We start from the raw sequence: 21,498 nt of genomic DNA, 5'->3' as shown, positions 1-21,498 counted from the left end.
GCTAGGAGCATTCTTACGAAGGACCACAGAAGTACTAGATCCTGCTAGGGATCGCTGAAAGAGGCAGGGAGAGAAAGAACTTTCAAGAGTAAGTGGAGTCCTCCAAAGGACCTGTCCCCTAGCCCCAAAGACCTCCCCTCAGGAAGTTCCCCTTTTTTCCCCACAGTACCAGGCCTCTGGGGCCCAACAATGATGATGCCCCTGGGCTTCTTTCCTATTTCCCCAACCGTTAAGACCTCTTAAGCAGTCCTCGCTTCCGGCTCTCGGGACGAGGCCCAAGGGCTTGGGGGCGGAGACTGAGGCGAAGGGGCGGGGCTGCACGTCTACGCAAGTCCCTGTTCGCTCTGTGGGGCGGGCTCAGCGGCGGAAGCGGCGCCGCCGCCGGGAGATCCTGTTCCGCTCGGAGGCCCGGCCCGGGCTGCGGGGTTGGCTGCGGCTGGGGCTGGAGGAGGACGGTCGGTGGCTGACATGGAGCAGGTGGGTCCGGGGGAGGTCACTGGGGCCGGGTGGTACGAGGGCTGTGTCTTGCCAGCGGATTCCACCTCTCTGCCTAGTGTCCGTTGTTGGTTCCGTCCGACCCTTCCCACACCCTCGGCGTCCCAGGTTCCGCCCCCTTCCTCTGCTCGGCCTCGCTCCGCCCCACGCGGGGTTCTGGGGGCTCCGACGCAGACCCTCCTCGGCCCCGCCCACCCGAGAGCGCCGGGTGAGGGCGTCCGCGATTGTCCTCCCGAGCCTCGCTCTCCACTGTGAAGGGAGGGGCGAGGGACGAAATCTGGGTTTTAGGGGGCAGGAGTTGGATGTGGGCAGGGGTCAGGGTCTTTGAAAGAGGAAGAATATATACATTCCAGCAGGTATGCGTCTCGCTGTCATCCGGTCTACCCCAACTTCCTTTGAAAACGGCAGTGTATGACTTCCTGACATCAAAAGGGCCCTTTAAAGAATCTTTCTTGAGTTCTTAGAGGTGCATAACACCAGTGACACTCGTTCCTAATTGATATAATTGACACCCCGCCCCCTTTGGCGTCCTCCGCGTCAGCATCTCCTTATTTTCTTCCTACTGTTCTGACAGTAGAAGTACCGTTTCACATTCTCTTCTCCTGCCCAGCCCCCACTATACACTGAATTTTGATGGTCTCATCCACTCTCATGGCTTCAGCTTTACACCACCTAAAGGCCCAACAGGCGCTCAGATCGACTTCTTTCTTCAGTGCAGCCCCTCTTTGGCGCCCCAGACTTGGCCATCCAGCTACCAGTTGGACAGCTCCACTTCGGCTGGAGGTCACTTCAACTGGTCTCCTTCTCTGCAAGCGCGTTCTTCCTCTGCCATCCCATCCCAGCGAGAAACGGGAAATTATCTTACAGTTCCTCTTCTCCCTCAATTCCCACATCAGTGGGATGACCCAGTCCGGCCAACTTCCTGAACATGCTTCAAACCTGATCCTGTGCCTCCATCTCTTCTGTGACCACCTTGATGTGTTTGTCACCAGGATAACCGCAGTGGCTTGCTAGCAACCTCCAGTCGTGGCTGCCTGCAACCCAGACTCCAAACTAACTCTTGTGATCCTTTTAAAACACAAGTCTCATAGTGTTACTTCCTTGCTTAAAACCGTTTGTTGGCTTCTCATTGCTGTGGGGAAAAGGCTGATTCCCTAGCACTATTTACAGAGCTCTCTGGGTTCTGACCTCTTTCCTGCCAGTCTCCTATGTGCACCCTAAAGTCCAATAACATGCAGCCGCCTGCCCACACCTTGCAATTTTGTGTCTCCTTGCCTTTGCATACCAGCCCCTCTGTCTGGGAAGCCCCTTCTCTTCTCTGCCAGGCTACCTTCTACTTGTCCTTCTCAGTGCTCAGCTCAGACAGTGCCACCTCTGGGTAGACTTCCTTCCATCTACCCTGTTGAAGACTTAACACCAACCCCCTGTGTCCCTACAACACCCTGTCCATAGTAGAACAGTGGTTGAGCAAACAGACTCTCAAATCAGACTTTGTGGGTTCTGACACTATTTTATGACTTAGATGAAGAAAGCGCCCCAGTTTCCTAATTTGTAAAATGGAGATAGCAGTGTGCCTACCTCATAGAGTTACCGTGAGGATTAAATGAAATTATGTGTAGGGCTTAAAATAGCATGTGAATGCTCAATAAATAAACCTTAACCATTACTGCTTATATAAGAACATTCTAGAGCGGTGGTTATCATTTTTAATTTCTTAAACTGCTTGAGAACAGTTGATGTGGCTTACTTCTCATTCTGTTCCAGAACTCCAAAGCCTGGCTTTTTGTCAGTAAATAAAATGCTGGGGTGGAGGGCATTGGGGGCAGGATCTGGATTTATTGAGTGAGGATTCAAGAATGGAAAAAACCCAGACCTGATGTTAGTCTGCTCAGGAAATGACTCGGGAAGTGAATGACTGTTACATGGCAAGCATTAATTCTAGAGAAATGTACACAGAGCTCTGGGAACCCATGGGGAGGAGGGCCAAGAATGGCTTCCCAGACGAGCAGACAATTAGTGAGGGACCTTAGAGCAAGAGGATGAAATTACCAAAGGGAGGTAGAGACCAGGGTGGACTCAGAGAATGGGCACCTGACTCCCTTTCAGGGGGAGGGCTAAGGTGGGCAAGAGGGCAGAGGCAGCCTCCTCTGCTGAGGCTGGGGATTCCTTTTCTTGCTTGACCACGAGGAAGTGTCTCCTTGAGTTAGGAGCCCGTGGGGACCATGCCCAGGAGAGGTGTGAAGGCCTGGTGCCTGGTGTTTGGGGCAGGCCCCCTGGGGTAGTCAGCTTGAAAGCCTGTGGGCTGGGCCTATGCTTTAGACCTGAGTCTGGGCCTTTGCCTACCTGGAATGCTCATCTTCCTTGCCTGTGGTTGGTAGATGCGGATTCTTCAAGGCCTGGGTCAGATGGCTCCTCTCTTTGTGGCTTTCCCAACCTCACCCACTCCAACCTGGGTCAGATGCTTCTCTGAGAGCCCACAGTCCATTGTTTGTTCCTCACTGAAAGTGCTGATTACAGTATGGCACCGTGTTTTATTTATGTTAGCCTCTCTCACCAGACCCAGAACCCCTAAACATCTCCAGGGACTAGCACAGTATCTGACATGTTATAGGTTCTCAATTCATATGCTGCATTAGACTGAGCTCTTGCACACCAAACTGGGGAGGAGGTGTGGGTGAGACCAAAAGTCCTGTGTATTTGGCAGCTCATACTTGTTCCATTGAGTGGTAGAGATTGTTGGCTCCATTTAACAGATGAGGAAGCTGACACTCAGGGGAAGTCACTCAGCAGGAACTTCAAGAACTGTCTCTTGACTCCAGGTCTACAGCTGTCTCTGAGAAGCTGCCTCCAGGTCCCAGCCCCCAAAGGGGCAGCTGCCATGTCTATAGGACAGGGGACAAGCAAGGCATCCCATCTGACCAGTTGTGTATCCCTGTGAACCTTTTCTGGAAAGGGAAAGGCTGACCGTGGCTTTTGTCTGGTCAGAGCTGGTGCTGGGAGGGGTCTGTGCTGAACTCCTTTCTGCCTGTGGGACCTTCCCTTGAGTGGGCTGATAGGACTGAGATCTCTCCTGGAAGATGACTGGCCCTTTCCAGGCTGACCTTGAGAACTTGACCTCATTAGCTCCCAAGTTTTATCCAGTAGCACTACAGGTGTGGTGGGGCCTGACTCACCAGCCCCTGAGTAGGCCAGGGCATCCCGACATTCAACAGGGCCTGGCATGTGCACGGGGCAGGACAGCTGAGTAGATCTTAGCCTGCTAAGGTTTTCCAGTAAAGTGTACCATCAGAATGTCCGGGCTGGAGGGGGCACTGTACGGTGATGAATGTAGTTTCTGTTTTGGCTCGACTCTTCCCCTTTCCACTTCCCCAGAAGGAAAGGAGAAATGGAGCCTGGTTTGTGTCCTCCTCTCCTTAAACTCTTCCTTCTCTAGAAGACTTCGCAAACTCTCTAGTGGTGGGACAGAGTGGGGGCCAATAAGCCAACTGTGCCAGGGCTGATGGCACAGGCCACTGAGCCCTGAAGTACAGTAGAGCCTAATATGTGCCATCCTGGGTCAGCTCTCTGTAGCCAGGCTCATCCTTCCGTCCAGCAGCACAGATGGGACCCTCAGTCTGGGCAGAGTGCCGTGTGTACATGCCTGGCCCAGGACACTGCCTCTAACACTGTCTCATGGCTCCTAATAGTAGTAATAGCTGCTGTTAATTAAGCATAGACACTTTGCGTGTGTTATTTCTAATCCTTTCAGTAGCTCTGTGAAGTGGTCTCTATACTATCCCCATTTTATAGATGAGGAAACTGAGGTTTAGAGAGACTGATTTACTCAAGGGCTCACAGCCTAATGAAGAATGGCTTTGGGCTTTTTTTTTTTTTTTTTTTTTTTCCTTGAGAGCATGAGCAAGCAGGGGAGAGGCGCAGAGGAGGTGAGAGAGAGAATCTTTTTTTTTTTCATTTTTAAAAATTTAATGTTTATTTATTTTTGAGACAGAGAGAGACAGAGCATGAGTGGGGGAGGGGCAGAGAAAGAGGGAGACGCAGAATCCAAAGCAGGCTCCAGGCTCCCAGCTGTCAGCACAGAGCCCAATGCGGGGCTCGAACCTGTCAACCGTAAGATCTTGAGCCGAAGCCAGACGCACAACTGACTGAGCCACTCAGGCGCCCCGAGAGAGAGAAAGAGAGCGAGAGAGAGAGGGAGGGAGGAAGGGAGAGGGAGAGAGAATCTTAAGCAGGCTCCATGCACAGCACAGAGCCCAAGGCAGGACTTGATCTAATGACCCTGGGATCATGACCTGAGCTGAAATCAAGGGTCAGACGCTCAACTGACTGAGCCACTCAGGTGCCCCAAGAATGGCCTTGGGCTTTTGACTCCAGGTCTGATGCTCAGTCCCCAGACTCATGCCCTTTCACCTGTTCCAGGGTGGGCATTACAGACTCACAGATCAGTTAACTTCTTAGACATGTACCATGGCAAAACACTGTGACCCAGGCCTAAAGCACTCAAGAAAAATGACTTTGAGGCTCAAGTCTAGCTGTTTGATAAGGAAAGTACTGAGCCAGAGTCCTGAGAGCTGGGGTTGGGGAAGCCTGGAGGGTGAGGGAGAGCTGGGGTGGGAAAGCCCGGGGGTGAGGTCATTCCAGAATGAGAAAACACGGAAGGGAGACCTGCCGGCCATGGTGTGTCCTGGGAGCAGCCAGTGGTCAGGAAAGTGTCAGGGGAAGGGGACAGGGATCAACCCCCATAGCAAGAGAGGAGGACTGGAGTCTTTCTAAGGGAGCACATCCTTTCTTCTTGACCTTTACTATCCAAGGAACTTAGCTCACCTCCAGCCTTTTCCCTGAAAGTTGGTGTCTAGGGTGCCAGTTCCCCTTGCCTGCTGGTGGAGAGGGTGCCTGGACTCTTAAGTGGGGTGAGACACCAGCAGAGGGTGGAGTCCAGCTCCAGGAGAAACAGTCTGGACCAGAAGGGGCTGCTCCTTCAGGGCTCGGTGTGACTGTGTACCTGTGCACCTGTGCTCACACCCCTGTAGGGAAAGGTGTAAATAGCTGTTCAGCACATTTCCTGAATGTCTTCTGTGAGCCTGGTGCCATTCTGGGTGCTGGGCACACAGCATTGAGCAAAGTATGGAGAGTTTCTGCCCTTGTGCAGTTTGTATTCTGGTGGGAGGAGACAGGCAGTGAACCCAGACCAGTAAACCTATAATATGTCTAGGGTGATAAGCGCTGTGAAGAAGAGTAAATTAGGGTAAGAGGATGAAGGGTGGGGGCTGTAGGGGAGGAGCTGCAGACAGGACAGCAGGTGCAAGGATTCTGGGGTGCGAGCATGCTTGAGGTATCCAAGGAACAGAGAGGGGCCAGTGTGGCTGGACCAGAGGGTTCAGGGGAATAGACCAGGGGAAGAGGGAACTTGTAGGCCAGGATGGAGACTTTGGCCTTTACTCAGGGTGAACTGGAAGCCATCGAAGGTTTGGGGCATTGGGGAGGTCTGGTCTGACTTTTACCACGATCCCTCTGGCTGCTGTGTTGAGAACAGACCTGGGATGAGGACAAGGAAGTGGTCAGGAAGCTGTGGCAGATGAGGGGTGATGGTTAGGACAGGGTGACAGTAGTGGTAGTGGTGAACAGTGGGCAGATACTGGATGGATTTTGAAGGAAGAGCCAATAGGATTTGCTGATGGTTTGGATGTGGAGGGGAGGGTGCCGGGTTCTCCACAAGCCCTCACTGGTTGGCCATAAAGTTCTTCGGGGTCTTTTGACACCTGGCTTCCCGGCCAGCAGAGACCCCGGGGTCAGCTCTACCCCATCCTGGCTGGGGGACTGTGGGCAGGCCTCTGCAACCTTCTGCCTCCTCCAACTCCTCATCTTTACAGCTCCTGGTGGGGAGTGTGACGAGTAAAGGAGGGGTGGCTGCAGGGTGCCATCACAGGCCAGTGCTAGGCCAGATTTATTTCTTATGTGCTGGCTCATCAGGATGGTCTGCAGTCCTGTTTGATCTGCTATCCTGGCCTCCCTGAACCAGCTCCCTCCCAGGCTGGCCAGTGGCAGGACACAGGCTAGGGCAACTCTGTTCCACACCCGGAGCCTTGGCCTCCTGCCTGTCTATGGATTCTCCACTAACCTGGGCATTACATGGGGAACTTGACCCAGAACAGCCCCAGTTCCGGCTTAAAGCCATCTCATGGAGGCTGTCAGAGCTCAAGACTTTGTCTTCCTCTAAAGAAGAGGCAGGGATGTCATACTAGTTAATACTTATGCAGTGATCTTTCTGTGTCAGGCGCTGTCCTAGGCCATTGCATTGAACAAGTCACGTAATCCTTTTAATGCCTGTAAGAAGTAGGTGCTGTTGTTATCCCCACTTCACATAGGAGAAAACTAAGGCGCAGAGACGTCCGGGGATAGTAAAGCAGGAATCCAGGGTTTGAAACTTCTCTAAGCTTGGAGTCCAGTCCTTTCTCAGCCTTACTGATTCCTCCTGATTTGTATGGAGAAAGGGACTCCACTGGGAAGCCTCCATGGCCAGTGGGGGCTAGTGCTCATATTTCCTGAGGAATATGGGGTGAGGGAGGTGTTGAGAGCCTGTGTCCACTGTCCCATTGGCCTCAAGAGAAGCTTTGGAGAAGCCACACTGCCCAGAAATGTGGGTCATTTCTGGATAGAGATGAGACTTGGTCTTCCTTCCCCGGGGCCACAGAGCATAGCTTTGTGGAATAAGCTCTCACTGGGCCTGGTACAGCTTGGCCAGGCCACTGTTGGAGGTCAGGGCTTGGGAAAGGGCAAGGAAACTCAGATGGCAGTGGTGGCAGTGGCTAACGTCTAATGAGCATTTACTCTGTGGAGCCAGACACCGTTCTGGGCACTTCGTGTGCATCACTGTGTCCTTTGATGCCCCCGATAGCCCAGGGTCAAGACCATTGTCCCCAGTTTCCAGATGTAGCCTCTGAGGCTTGTACAGTGAATAAGTGGCATTGCTCAAATTGAAGACTTGCCTTGGCCAGGAAACGCCAGCCAGGAACTGCAGGCAGTCCGGGTTTCGAGCTGCAGAGAGGTGGCTGGAGCTTGTGGTCTGGGCTGTGACTGAGAGCTGGCAAGGACCTCATCTGTGCCTCTGTCCCCTAAGAGCTACGGAAATGGGGATCTGGGGGTGACTGAAGGGACGGAGCTTGGAACTGCAGGGGGGACTGGGCACCACTGGCACTTCCTCAGAGAGCCTGTGCAGGGAGCAAGGACAGTCCCCCGCTTCCTGCCCCCGCCTCCAGCCTGGGAGTTCACCTTTGCCTGGAGCTGGAATGACTTGGCCCATTCTATGCACAGGTAGGGGACCCAGACTTTAGGCTTAAGAGAGCTTGCTCTGGGTCACCTTTGAGAGGACTTATAGAGCTCACATTTGAACCCAGGCCTTTTGGGTGATTTCATTACATGTCGCTGTAGTATATAAGCACCCTCCCCCCCGCCCCCCGACTTTTCCTCTTACCTGAATGACCTTGCCAGCTACTTGTTCCGTCTCAGCCACCACTGACCAAGCACCTACCATACTTCTGACACTTCTAGAAATGCCAGCCCTAGGACTAGGTAGTAATTATCGTTGCTTTTTTTTGTTGTGGTAAAATATACATAACATAAAATCTACCATTTGAATCATTTTAGGGTATAGTTCTAAGGCATTAAATATATTAACATTGCCTTTATTTAACGCAGCTGAAGAAACGGAGTGTCAGGACGGTTACGTTTGCTCCAGGTTGCACAGCTTCTAAAGGCAGACTGAGATTTGAACCCTGACCTCAGGGTCCAGCTTTCTTTCCATGATGTCAGCTGCCTGCCGTTGTCTGTCCTGAGTCTGGGACCCTACCCAAAAGCTCCTCGTTCAGTCTGGCCAATACTGGCATTTCCTAGGGTAAGAGAAGGCCTGGCAGGCCCTGGGGGCCGTGCCTGCCCCTCCCCTTTGCCTCAGGAGCTGCAAGAACTGGAGTAATCCACTGTGCCCAGTGGCCTGCCTCTTCCCCTCACCCCTCCTTCCCTTACCAGGGATGATAAAGCCTCCCATTTCCTTGCCCCGGTGCCCAAGCCTTAGCAGCTCCGCTTCCCCTAAAACACACAATGGGTGAGTGTCAAGTCTGCTCTGTCCGTCCCGGACGGACTTCTTCACGCCATAACGTGCCGCTCCACTCCAGACACCTTTGCAGGCACGTGGGCGGGGCAGGGAGCAAGGACAGCAGAGGTGACCGCGGAGGCTGGGCTCGGCAGGGGCTGCTGCTCCCATGGGCCTGGGCGGCAGCCATGCTGTCTCTGGCCCACGGCACTCATTCCTGCCTCCCCCTCATCAGGACGGTGGGCACGGTGGTGTGGGGGAGGCCAGGCCTCACTGTTCCGCTCGCAGCTGCCACCTTCCACCCGCAGGGCCGGGGGGCAGAGAACAGTGCTTTGGGGACCGTTAAGGGCAGTTCCAGGCCAAGATGGTTTTCACCTCTTGGACTGGCAGGCAGTCTGACGGAGCTCAAAGATCTTTTGAAGTCATCTGAGTGGGCGGTTTTCAAACTGCGCCCAAGGAGGTGCCTCCAGGGTGACCCAGGAAAGGCTGCCAAGTGAGGCTCTCTGTGGCACCTTCTGTGGCAGGACCTGTAACAGTCTGTTTTTCTTTCTTGTTTATTAAGGTTCCAAGTAGGGTTTTCTTTTCTTTTTTCTTTTTTTCTTAAGTTTCTCTTGCTTGAAGAAGGGGGTTTAAAAAAATCACTGACTTTTTCCCTCAGGTAACGCAGCAGGGGCTTGTGAGGACTTGCTCAGTTACTCGGGGTCAATGGCTGTCCCAAGAGTGGGGCTCAGGTCTTCATTCCCGACTGGTGCTCCTTCTACTCTACTTTGGACTCTGAGCAGCTTTCATAGGGGAGGGTGACGTAGAAGCCCCCTGTCTCTGCCTCTTGGCCGGCTGCCCCCAGCCCTGCTTCAGAGGCCCCGTGCATGGCTCCCACACTCCCCTGTGTCTGCAGCTCTCCCGGCCTCCCCCAACACCTGTGCTCTCAGCCCCCATCTGTGTCTCTTGCTTCAAAAAGGATGTCTGCGTGTGTGAGTGTCGGTGCCGTTGCCGCTCCAGTGGCATCTCACACCACACTGCCACCACCCGAGTCCTGTCCCCAGGGAGGGAGGGAGAAAGCCGGGGGGGATGCCAGACAGACTCGGGAGCAGCTGGGAATAGGGAAGCCACAGCACCCTGCAGTGACTCAAGAAGAGGGAGAGGAGCAGATAGGGAAGACGAGACACACACACACACACACACACACACACACACACACACAGGCGGAAAGGGAGACTTTCAAGGGAGACTGAGGTGATGGTGGTGGAGAGAGACAGACGGGAGAGACTTAGAGAGGAAGACCCAGAAAGATAGACATGAAGTGGGGAGATGGGGGCTGGCACAGAGACACAAAGACAGAAAAGTAGTTTATGAGAGAGACAGGAAGGAAGGAGGAAGAGAGATGGAGACAGGTCTGGCAGCAGACAAGAGGGCTATTAGACACCAGGAAATGTCACCTGCCCTGGAGCTGCGGCCCTGTCATGGTGAGAGATGCGCTGAGCATTCAGTCTGGCACCAGGTCCGGTGGATGGATGTTGGGGATAGGTGTCATTGCTGGCAGCCTGTCACATCCCTCTCTTACTGCGTCCTGCCAGAGCTAGGCCCAGCTTTCCTTCAGTACCAGATGAGCTGGGCACGGCAACCCCAGTAGTGTGGTATCAGGGGTGGCCTTGGGCCGGGTGCCTCTGCTGAGAACAGTAGTAGACATAACAAAGGTATGAAATGATAACAGATTAGGGGGGAGACTGGTTAGATCTTGCCGTCCCAGGATCAGAGACCAATATCTAGGGTTCCCCTCTCGCTGGCCCCCAAACCTGCCCCCTGGTGCTGGCATGAGAGAAGATTCAGGGAGACTCTGATGGAGCAGCAGAAGTGTAAGGCACCGACCATGCTGTGCGCCCTGCCCAGGTAACAGAACCTCTTCAGGCTCCTTGCCAGCACGTTGGTGGAGTAGAGACCTTGGGTCTGGGGGCCGTGTGGCAGGGAGGGAGTGCTCCGAGGCCCTCTGCCTCTAACATTTGTAAGAATTTCAGCTCCATGGTCACACAGACAGGTAAGGGGTGGGTCCATTCACCCTTCAGTCTTGGCTGCCTTACCTGTAATGTGGAAGGACCCATCCTGCCCCGTGTGGGCATGAAACACAACCGAGGGCACAGTGTTCTGTAGGCAGTGGAGTTCTGGCCTAGCCTTGGGCAGTGGCTGGTTCTTCCCCTCTTCAGGATTTGCCCCATTTCTCTGCTGCGTAGCATGGAGCTGAGGACCAGGAGACCCCCTGGAGCCCCCATTTGTTCAGCAGCCAGTCTAGCATCCACTGGGTGCCAGGCATCGTGCTAGGCACCAGGAGACAGCAATTACCAGTCAGGTGAAAGCCCCGTACCTGTAGGGTTTGTAAAACAATAAGACCATTTTGGGTAGTGACGAGTTCACGGAGGGAAGAATGTGAAGCCCTGTAACAGGACAAGACACTGTGACTGGGGGCAGGAGAGTGCGGGCTCTGAGGAGAGGTCTTTTGAGCTGCTTCTTGGAAGGACTGGGGAAGGGAGAGCTAGGTCCAAGGCCCCAGGCAGGACCAGGCTGCCACATCGAGGGACCTAAAAGAAGGCCAGGGTGGCGCTGGGGGTGAGCCCTGCCTGCCTTGTGCGAGGAGCCATTGGAAGAGCTGGCAGGGCCTGGACTGGAGGGCTCGGGGAATGGCAGGGTGTGATCAGTGTTTGGAAAGCCTTTCTCTGGCTGTGCACAAGTGTTGTTACAGGGTGAGAGAGGCAGCCTGGAGACTCGCCCGCTAGGCTAGTTGTAATGGCCAGGCCAGAGGATGGTGGTTGGGCCTGACATGGGGGTGGTGGGGTGGAGCTAGAGAGAAGGGACCAAGATGTCCTTTCTCCATACCCGCTGTCCCAGTGCAGAGCACTCGGAGACGGAGACACTGCTCTAGGAAGTCCCTCCCAGTTGCCATGGATTAGGGGGTGGGAGGGTAGGGCTGGCTGCTGGGAGGGAATGTGGCTTTGTGCTTGGCAAACAAAGAACAGAGCTTGGGGCCCTCTTCTCCTGGGGGTGGGGGCAGGCCGAGAGGCTGTTGACAGGACCGGAGGCTGAACCACAGGGCTGGGCTTGGCAGGAGCAGGCTGTGCCCTCAAGCAGCGGGGAGGACCCCAGAGCCCTCCAAGGGTGAACCGTGGGGCCGCTGGGCTTTACCGGGGGTTGGTGAGGAGGGCCGAGAGAGAGGGATGCTCAAATCCCTCCAGCCCAGAAGTGGGGCTGCAGGAGAGAATTTGGGCTGGGAGGGCCCCGGGCTGCCAGGGGGTTGAGATGTGAGGGGGCAGATGTGTTTGGGAGCAGACGGGGTCCCTGGGGCTGTGCGTGAAGGGATGAAGGAGGTTAATGGGACCTCCACGCCCCTGACACGAGACACGCGTGACCTGACCCAGCTGCCCTGCTTCTCCCCAGCCTTGCAGCTGAGGCCCCGCCTTCCCCACCTTGAGGTGGGGGCCCACCAGGATGAACAGACTGTCTGGGGAGCTGGCCCGTGACTTGGAGCGCAGCCTGCCGGCCGTGGCCTCCCTCAGCTCATCACTGTCCCACTCCCAGGGCCTCTCCTCCCACTTCCTCCCCCCACCTCCAGAGAAGCGCCGAGCCATCTCTGATGTCCGCCGCACCTTCTGTCTCTTTGTCACCTTCGACCTGCTCTTCATCTCCCTGCTCTGGATCATTGAGCTGAACGTGAGTGGGGCCAAGGCTGGGGCGGGGGTCATCCGGGCCTTAGCTGCTGCACCAGCTGTCTGGGAGGGTTGCCTCTCTGGCAGGACAGATTTCCAGGTAAGATGAAGAACAGGAAGATCAGAATAGCTGGGAGCTCAGAGGGCTTGAGTCATTTGTCTAGGCTCTCTCGGCAAGTATGCGAAGGAGGGCAGCATTTGAACCGAGACCCTCAGGCTGCAGAGTTCACACTCTCCACCTCCGTGCCAACCTGCCCTCTAGTGGACACTCTTGAGAAAGGAGGAAACAGCTCAGTGGACTCTGGTTGGACTATTGAAACCTTTGTCTTTTTTTTGCCCTATGTTGCTCTCTGGCTCCATTCATTCATTCATTCAACAAACATTTTTCAAAGCCCTGTTGTATCCTAGGCACTGTGCTGAAGGCAGGGGGTACGGTGGGGGAGCAAACCAGTAAAAACTCCCAGTTCTCAATGGTTCCTAGCTCTCTCTCCATTTTGGACACTTCTCCGGTGCCCCCCAGTTTGGCCTCTCCAGGCTGGTGAGATGCCACTTAGCAGCCTGGAGATGGAGCTGCCTCTCAGTGCCGGGTCCTTACCCTCCTCCCCCTGGGCAGTGCTTGGCCAGCTTTGTGGGACCTGATCTCCAGGCACCAACAGGGCAGAGCAGGCCCCAACCACAGAGGCAGGAGCTGTGGGAGCAAAGCATCCCAGGCTCAGTCAGTCCTGGCTCCCCCTCTGTATTCACTGTGGGACCTCAGCAGGGGACTCCGCCTCTCTGAGCCTTCCCTTGTTTTCCTTCTGCAGAATGGGTCAGCGTTCAGGATGGCAGGTGCCCTTTCTCCAGGTCTCAGGCTCAGTGATAGAAAAAGGATGACTTTGTTGATAGAAGTGAGGAGTTTGGGGAAGGGGCTGGTTTAGAGGTGGAGAGGACAAATTTGATTCTGGGTGTGTGGAGCTGGAGGGCTCTGAGGGTGACTGTCCTTTGTGCACAGAGATGAACTGGCACCTTCAACAAGATTGAGCCCTGGGGGATCTTAAGGACCATCCTGCCAATGAAAAAGCAGAGGCCAGCAAGGTCCAGAGCCATTTGAAGAGCTTCTGAGGTCTTAGGCATTCTTCTTTTTGAAGATCCCATCCAGCATCAAAGCAAGCACTAAAATTCACCCACAGCCTTCATTCAAAATATATTTTTTTTCCGGAAACAGCCAAAAATTTTTTTGTAATTTTACTTTTGAAATCACCTAGATGTACTGGCTATAATAGCTCAGCAGTCATTATACATACTTGGGAATTCTTGCAGAACAAGAAAAAAATCTAATCTCAAAGTTGTTTTCAAACATAATGAAAAGTTCAGAATGCTGGACTGTAACCATTAGTGGAGTTAGCCATAATGTTTCACTTGGTAGACACTTATTTAAAAATGGGATAATTTTCGGTTTTGTAGTTTTATTTTCCTGGTTTAGAGCATATATATTTTTAGTTTTCTAACAGACTGGGTGCTGCGCGTTGGATGTAAGGACCCCAGGAGGGTTGCAACACCCATGCGAGGTCTCGTAGCCAGAGACTGGCAGGGGCTGGAACTCAGGTCCCCCGAGTCAGGATGCCCTCAGCTTCTGTGCATGCCCAAGCAGAGGGAGAGCTGTGAGGGACGGTGACTGTTAGGGGTCAGAGGGGCTATGGGGCCCAAGAGGGAGCAGTCTGAGGAGGAAGAGGAAGAGGAAGACCAAGCTGGGGTGGGGTTGGGTGGGATGTCAGGTGTGAGGGGTGGTGTGTGAGACTCCATGAGGCTCAGGGTGGTCTTGAGATAGAGGCACATGGTGGAGATGTGCAGGGGCCTTCAAGTGTTATTGAGGCGGCTGCCCAGACTACTGGCTCCTGCTCTAAGCATCAGAGTCACCTGGGAACTGTATGAAAATTCCAGATGCTCAGCTAAGTCTGAGATTCAGTGGCCTGAACATCTGTATCTTTAATAAGCCTCCCTACTTCAATTTGGATCATCTGCCAGAGATTAGGAACTCCAGTCTAGGTGGTCATGAAGGGTCTTCACCTTCCAGGCTCTTGGGTTCCACTCCCCGGAGTCCCCTTCTGTCCTCCGTCCTCCAGGGGGCTGGCACTCCATTCCTCCTGAGAAGTCGGGCTGTGGTCTGGCTCTCAGTGTCCATCCACATCCTCTCCCTCCCCAGCCAAAGTATCAGGATTCCCCTTGAAAATGTGTGGGTGACTAAGGCAGGGACAGGGGTGAGGACCAGTCTGCTCACTCCCGTCTCCATTGCTGGGCATCCTCTCCAGCACCATGATGGATTTTGCCCATTAAGCACAAACCGGATCAGTTGATTTGCCACCCGGGGCTCCGTCTGACACCGCTGCTCACCCCCGGTCCCCACCGCCCCAGATGGATGGTTGCCTGGGAAGATGGAGCCCCATAGTGGTGAGAGGGAGATGAGATTCTGTGAGAGGCAGGCTCCCAGTGCCCAGTCTACCAGCCCTACCTGCCTGCACAGGGCCTGTAGCCTCCCCTACACAGCCCTGGAGCCTCCAAGACTCCCCCTCCCTGCACACTGTTTCCTCGAATGTCATTGCTGGAGCCAGGCCCTGCCTGTCTAGGTTGCCTGGCGCTTGGAGGAATGAATGGTGTTAGTTTGGCTGAGCTCCCTTGGTGTTTCAGGGCCCTCCTTGGGCAGTGGCTCAGCATCTCCAGGTTCCACACTCCCCCTGTCTCCTCCCCATCCTCAGAGGTGAGGGCACCCCTGGGGACTTGTTTCTGCCTGTAGAGCTGTTCATATCTCCCTCTTCCAGACCAACACAGGCATCCAGAAGAACCTGGAGCAGGAGATCATCCACTACAACTTTAAAACTTCCTTCTTTGACATCTTTGTGAGTGGACTTAGGGGGTCCTGGGGGCAGAGATGACACAGGGACAGGACTCCCTGGCTGGCTTCTCTTCTCTCTGCAACACACACACTAATCTGAGCAAGGAGACTTGGCTCCCATCCTCAGGGAGCTCTCAATATTCAGAAAGTTCCCAAACAAGGCTCTCCCTTCAGAGAGCCCCAAGCGTAAAGGGGAAGAGTAGACCCCTGTCTAGGAAGGTCACATCCAAGTCGTCCCCAGAGAAACACTGACTCAACCATTCTCTGCCAAGGCATGCATGCCCATGTAGAGGGAACCTGGGGGAGGTCAGCCTTGGGCAGGGGGAAGGGCAGTGGCTTGCCGGTGATGGCTTGTGTCCTGCCCCCCCCCCGCCAGGTTCTGGCCTTCTTCCGCTTCTCGGGACTGCTCCTGGGTTATGCTGTGCTGCGGCTCCGGCACTGGTGGGTGATTGCGGTAAGACGCCACTTTCCCCGCAGCTTTCAGGCTCTGGTGGGGCTGGTGCAAGGGATGGTATGGAGGAGGACTCACCCCCCAGCCTGTTTGCCCTCTCTCCCTCCTTCCTCCCCTGGGCAGGTCACCACACTGGTGTCCAGTGCATTCCTCATTGTCAAGGTCATCCTCTCTGAGGTTAGTAGCTCAGGGTCTGGCTGGTCTGGTGGGTTTCTAGCCTGGGGGATGGGCTTCTCCTAAGAAGGGACCCTTTCTCTGATTTTGGGTGTCTGTCTCTGTTGTCAGGGTGGGGTGAGGGGGAATCCTGTCCTTTGGTAGTTCCAAGGAATCCTCATCACTGGCTTCTTCCACCTGCCCCTCTACAACCCCAAGAACAAAAAGTCCTTCTGCCAGCCTAACCTCAGTTTATCCTGCTGCAGAATTCATTAATATGTCTCAGAGGTGTGTGCCGCAGAGGTCCCCAAGCAGCTGGTCCAGGAATGGGGTGTATGCCAGAGTTACTAGCCCCAAGAGGGGACTCTGGGCTTTGGGCGACCCCCCTACCGTGGAGCTCAGCCCCGTCCTTCCACAGCTGCTCAGCAAAGGGGCATTCGGCTACCTGCTCCCTATCGTCTCCTTTGTCCTTGCCTGGTTGGAGACCTGGTTCCTTGACTTCAAAGTCCTACCACAGGAGGCTGAGGAGGAGCGATGTGAGTGCTGGGGGAAGGGATGCAGTGAGGGTCATCATAGCCCTAAGAGAGGAGACTTTCAGGCATGAGAGCCAGTTCTGAGCTATCTTGCCAGCTCTGAACAGCCTCCAAGAGCCTAAAGATGAGCTTGGAGTTGGGGGGACCCCAGGCTGCTAAGACATGACTGTCCTTGTTTTGGGACAATGGCTGCCCATGTCTGCTCCCCCAGGGTATCTTGCTGCCCAGGCTGCTGTCGCCCGAGGACCCCTGCTCTTCTCTGGCGCTCTATCCGAGGGCCAGTTCTATTCACCCCCAGAATCCTTTGCAGGTGAGGGCTGGTGGATGGGGAACTGCTTTCAGGGAGGGTCTTTATGAGGAGTGGGTTGGCTAGGTTCCTTCTGTTCCTTCTATTGGCTCTCTGGGGAAAGTGAGCAACCTTCTTCTACACGTACTTCTGTCCTCCCCGCTACGTTGCACTTATGCCCGAACCCCACTATGTCCCCACAGTCTGTCCCCACACCTTCTTAATGTCTCTGTGCTTGTTTTCTGCAGGGTCTGACAACGAGTCAGATGAAGACCTTGGGAAGAAAATCTTCTCTGCCCAGGTATTTGGCTGCCCACCTCGCCTGACCTTTGGAGTGGGCACCTCGGAGAAGGGCCAGTGCTGGGCTCAGCCAGGGTGGGCAGGGCCTTCCCAGCAGAGCATGGACCTCAGGCAGCCCAAATGCCAGTCGTCGTGCACCTGCGTGTCTGGCTCACCATCAGTCAGGCCCACCGGTCTGCCTCATACCTGGGGCCCGGAGGCGAGCAGCCACAGCACCTGGGGGACCCCACAGGGCCCGAGAGACCACCCAGACTCCATGTGTGTGGAGTATCTAGAGAAAGAACTGGCCACGAACAAGGTAGGGTATGGGCCTCAGGCTGACCCCTCCCTGCCTTTCATCCCTGGCCAGGAACGGGAGTACATCCATCAGGGCAAGGAGGCCATGGCGGTGGTGGACCAGATCTTGGCCCAGGAGGAGAACTGGAAGTTTGAGAAGAACAATGTAAGAAACTTCTCTCCCACCTAACCTGCTCATGTGTGTTGAGAGTTTTGCTTGCTTTTCTGAGGCCTGAGAAGCCCTCAGAATTGCACAGTTTGGAACCGTATTCCTGCATCAGGAGTGGGGGCTGGGCCCTGGGGTCACCACCTGGCAGGAGGTTGGGCTGGGTTGGATGTTTCCACTGCCCCCTCCCCCTGCTCGTGGCCCCACGCCCATCCTCAGCTCCCTGCTGCTCTCCTCACTCAGCTCTGGCTTTGAAGGGGAAGCCAGGCTTCTGCCCTATGTCTGGTGTTTTGTTTCATGATCAAAACAACATTATCTAAAGAGATGGCAGGGAGTTTGGAAAAAGGGGGACACGTCCCCGTCCCTCTCTCTGGCCAGTCCCTCTCAACAGCCCTGGCCAGCCTGGAGACACGGCTGTAGCTGTGCTTCTGTCCTTTAGCTTGATATCAGAAGCCTCACTCTGCTCGTTGCTGGACATTTGTCAGAACCACTGTTTTTTAGTGGCTACTTGAATATCCCCAAACTCCCGGAGTTTTCTACCCTAAGCTGTTAAAAACCTGCCCTGTGGCCCATTCTTTTGCCGGTAGCCCACCCCCCCGTGCCCTCCCCCATGCCCTCCACCCACCTCCCTGTCACGCTTCTGTCACTCCCACAGGAATATGGGGACACTGTGTATACCATTGAGGTTCCCTTTCATGGGAAGACATTCATCCTGAAGGTGAGTGCGGGAAGCAGGTGTGCTGGAGTGTCCTGGAGCCTCCTGCTCTAAGACTTCAGGAAGGGGCTTCCTGCCTTCTGGCAGGTTTCTCCCCACCGAGGGGGAGGGGCTGATGTGTCCAAGCACATCTGGCGCCACCCAGCCCTCTGCCCGCCCTGCCCCAGACCTTCCTGCCCTGCCCCGCGGAGCTGGTGTACCAGGAGGTGATCCTGCAGCCCGAGAGGATGGTGCTGTGGAACAAGACGGTGACTGCCTGCCAGGTGAGCCGAAGAGCCAGGGGGGGCCTGGCCTGGCTACCTCTCAGGGCAGAGGCAGAGCAACACGGCAGATTAGGGTGCAGTCATACCCCAGCATGACCAGTTACCCCTGGGGACCTGGGTCATGTCATGAACTGCTCTGTGCCTCAGCTTCCCGGTCTTTAAAATGGGTATGATGGTAACGGTGCCTCCTGGTGAGGGTCAGGAAGATGGAGAGGGAGCATGCAGAGAAAGCCCAGCCCAGGGCCTGGAAGTGGCTCTCCGTAAAGGGCCTGGGCAGAGAGGAGGCTGGTGTGGGGGTTCCCTGAGGTACTGGGATTTTCCTGGGCTGGGCCGTACTTCACATCTCCCCTCACGGCCTTTAGATCCTGCAGCGAGTAGAGGACAACACCCTCATCTCCTACGATGTCTCTTCGGGGGCCGCGGGCGGGGTGGTCTCCCCAAGGTGAGCACCACCAAGCCTCTCCTCTAAGGCAGACCTCTTGCCCTTGGATCTTGGGCTTGGCTCCCTGCTTCCAGTCTAACACTCCTGCTCCCCAGGGACTTCGTGAACGTGCGGCGCATCGAGCGGCGCAGAGACCGATACCTGTCGTCGGGCATCGCCACTACCCACTGCGCCAAGCCCCCTACACACAAATATGTCAGGTGAGCCTTGCCTTGGCCAGGGTCACCCCGGCTGGCCCCTCCCCTGGTGACTGTGAGGACAGGGGAGGGTACAGTGTGTACAGCTGGGCGCTTTCTCCTGCTGAGGCCGCCTTCCTGTCCCCTGTCCTGCTGGGCTTTGCCCCACTCAGCCCCTAGTCCTGCTAATCTGTTCTGCCTCCTGGAGACGGGGGAGGATTAATGGCTGGAAGTACACCACCCAGGCCGGAGGGCAGCTCCAGGGATAGGGACCAGTCCAGGGGAAGGGAGCTGGGAGCCATGAGGTCGCGCCGGTCCAGGTGACCTGAGCAGAAGGTTCTGTGTTCTGGAGCTTGACCTTCCTACCTGAGTAGAGTTGGTCCCCGCTGCCTTGCCGGTCCCCAGAGTGCTCAGAAGTGCCCCCAGAGGAAGAGGAGTTTCAGTCTTCCTGCTGCCTGTTCCAAGGCATCCTCCAGTTCTCCTGCTGTCTATCCTTAGACCCCAGTGCTGCAGGTGGCCTCCTCCCCGATTCTCCGCTCTCCCCATCCTTCCTGGGCTTCCACAGAGAGCACTGTTGGTGGAGTATGAGGTTTGGCACACCAGACTCCTGGGTGATGAACAGGCTTATTTCCTCTCTGGGTGCTGACTTCCTTGTACGCGGAGTGAGCTTGGGAGTTCTCAGTGGAGCTGTGAGGGAAGTGACTGGTGACAGGACATGCCCTGCCCACTGCCAGGGAGGGCACCCCCTCCCAGAGCACCCCCTCCTGACACCACCGCATTGCTCCCTGAGTTGGGCAGGGGTGAGAAATGCGAGCACAGCCCACCCCTCACAGCCGGAGCTGACCGAGAATCCCTGGACAGAGAAAATGACCACTGCCACTGGGGGTGCACAACATCGGCGCGCTGCAGGAGGATTCGAGTGTCACCTGGTGGGGTAGAGGGCTGTATTCTGTAGCCTCTGGGACACCCGTTCTGGGCCCTGCTCAGGCAGAGTGGCAGTTGCTAGACCAGTAGCCTCCTTCCCTCTTTCACCCCAGTCCAGGACGGGCCAGAAATGGAGTGTGGAGTGGGGTCAGAGGCCTTGCCTGGCTCCAAGGTTCCCCCCCAATGGTGCTTTTCTCTTAGGGGAGAGAATGGTCCTGGGGGCTTCATCGTGCTCAAGTCGGCCAGTAACCCCCGAGTCTGCACCTTCATCTGGATCCTTAATACAGATCTCAAGGTGGGGTTGCTGAGGCCGCGAGGCTGGCTAGGGTACAGTAGAGGGGACTTTGGTGGGGGACGTTGGGGTCTCCCATCCTGCTCAAGGCCTCACCTACACTGCCTCCTTAAGCTAAAATTTGGGGCAGGATCAAGATGGTCTCATCCTGAGTCGCTGGAGGGCCTGTACCTCCCCTTACCTCTGACTCCAGAGGCCCCAAGGAGCAGTGGCTGCCTGCCAAGCCAGCCCCTCCTAGGTCTGTTTGTGTGGTTGGTGCCAGGACCCGGCACAGCGTGTTCTTCCTGCCGGGGGTGAGGGGTAGAGGGTGGCTTAGGCTGTGTTCCGGAGCTGCACCTGCACCTGCTGCTCTGGCCCAGGGTACCCCCCCAACCCCCCCCCCCCCCCCCCCCGCACTGGCGCATGTTGTTGAGAGGGGAGCCCCTGCTGCGGACAGGCCATCCTGGAACTTCTTCCCACCTCCCCCCAGGGCCGCCTGCCCCGGTACCTCATCCACCAGAGCCTCGCAGCCACCATGTTTGAGTTTGCCTTTCACCTGCGGCAGCGCATCGGAGAGCTGGGCGCCCGGGCGTAACCATGCCCCTCGCCACCCTGCAGGCCAGGGTCCTGTCACCACAGCCTTCAGAGCCAGAGAGGGGGCCAGTGGAGCTTCCCGCTGCCCACAGAAGACCTGGCCTCAAGCAGCGGGAAGAGGTTTCCTCCTGTGGCAGCACCTTGGCCCCAAGCTACCACCTTCCACCGTGCTTCACTGGACCTGGGAGCCATGGCTGTGAGCAGGTTGTGAGGTCAAGCATCTGGACTCCAGGGCCCTGCTGCTGAGGCGAGTGGGGTCTGTCCCACTGATGTTTACACAGTGACTGTCCCTGCCTCCTGGAGGAAGATACCTGCGCTCCCCTACCTAGCCAGGGGCAGGATCTGGAATGGGAGCCTCAGACTTGATGGGGGAGGGCCACGGCCCTGAGCAGGACAGAGGTCAGGGCGGGCCTTGGCACCAGTGTTAAGGTGCAGGAGCCCCTTCATCTGCCTGCTTTCTCACCACGGTTTTTTAGGATTATTTAAAGGGTCTGGGACCTTTTTCCATATGCACTTGTTGGGGAGCGGGTGGCAGGTAGGGGGTGGGTGCTGGCAGTGAACTTCTGCCACTCCCGGTTTCTCTCCCTCCCCCAGGGTTCCTTGGGGACCTTTGTAATTTGAGCCAATTATTAAAAACAAACTCAAAAAAAAGAAAAAGCAGCCCCTCCTGCCTGGCCTCTGGAAGGAAGAGAAGTGCAGCACTGTGGACAACACCCTCTCACACCCTTGCAGAGCCAGAGGGAGGGTGGAGCCACTGGGGACTCAGTTCCTGAACACCCCACTTTCCTGACCGGTCCAGCTGGACAGAT

General features: G+C 55.8%; 1 protein-coding gene across 3 annotated transcripts; it reads left to right on the top strand.

Annotated features, from left to right (window-relative positions):
• Positions 1-334: 334 nt before the first annotated feature.
• On the top strand, positions 335-21,346 carry STARD3 (StAR related lipid transfer domain containing 3). 3 transcript variants are annotated; one of them, XM_058705304.1, is made up of 15 exons: positions 335-477; positions 12,002-12,274; positions 15,066-15,143; positions 15,516-15,593; positions 15,714-15,767; positions 16,162-16,279; positions 16,488-16,586; positions 16,811-16,863; positions 17,212-17,304; positions 17,960-18,022; positions 18,187-18,282; positions 18,645-18,724; positions 18,820-18,924; positions 20,026-20,119; positions 20,586-21,346. In XM_058705304.1, exons 2-15 carry the CDS (start codon positions 12,053-12,055, stop codon positions 20,688-20,690), a joined length of 1,338 nt encoding a protein of 445 aa, XP_058561287.1. In that variant the 5' UTR covers positions 335-477; positions 12,002-12,052; the 3' UTR covers positions 20,691-21,346. The 3 variants fall into 3 exon arrangements, with proteins under 3 accessions (XP_058561287.1, XP_058561289.1, XP_058561288.1); XM_058705305.1 differs by lacking the exon at positions 335-477 and adding an exon at positions 11,701-11,722; XM_058705306.1 differs by lacking the exon at positions 15,066-15,143.
• The last annotated feature ends 152 nt before the right edge of the window (positions 21,347-21,498 follow it).

This window comes from Neofelis nebulosa, chromosome 16, assembly GCF_028018385.1.
Source record: "Neofelis nebulosa isolate mNeoNeb1 chromosome 16, mNeoNeb1.pri, whole genome shotgun sequence".
Taxonomy (NCBI): domain Eukaryota; kingdom Metazoa; phylum Chordata; class Mammalia; order Carnivora; family Felidae; genus Neofelis; species Neofelis nebulosa.
The sequence above is the reverse complement of the archived record's forward strand: the minus strand, read 5'-3'. Positions and strand labels throughout refer to the sequence as shown.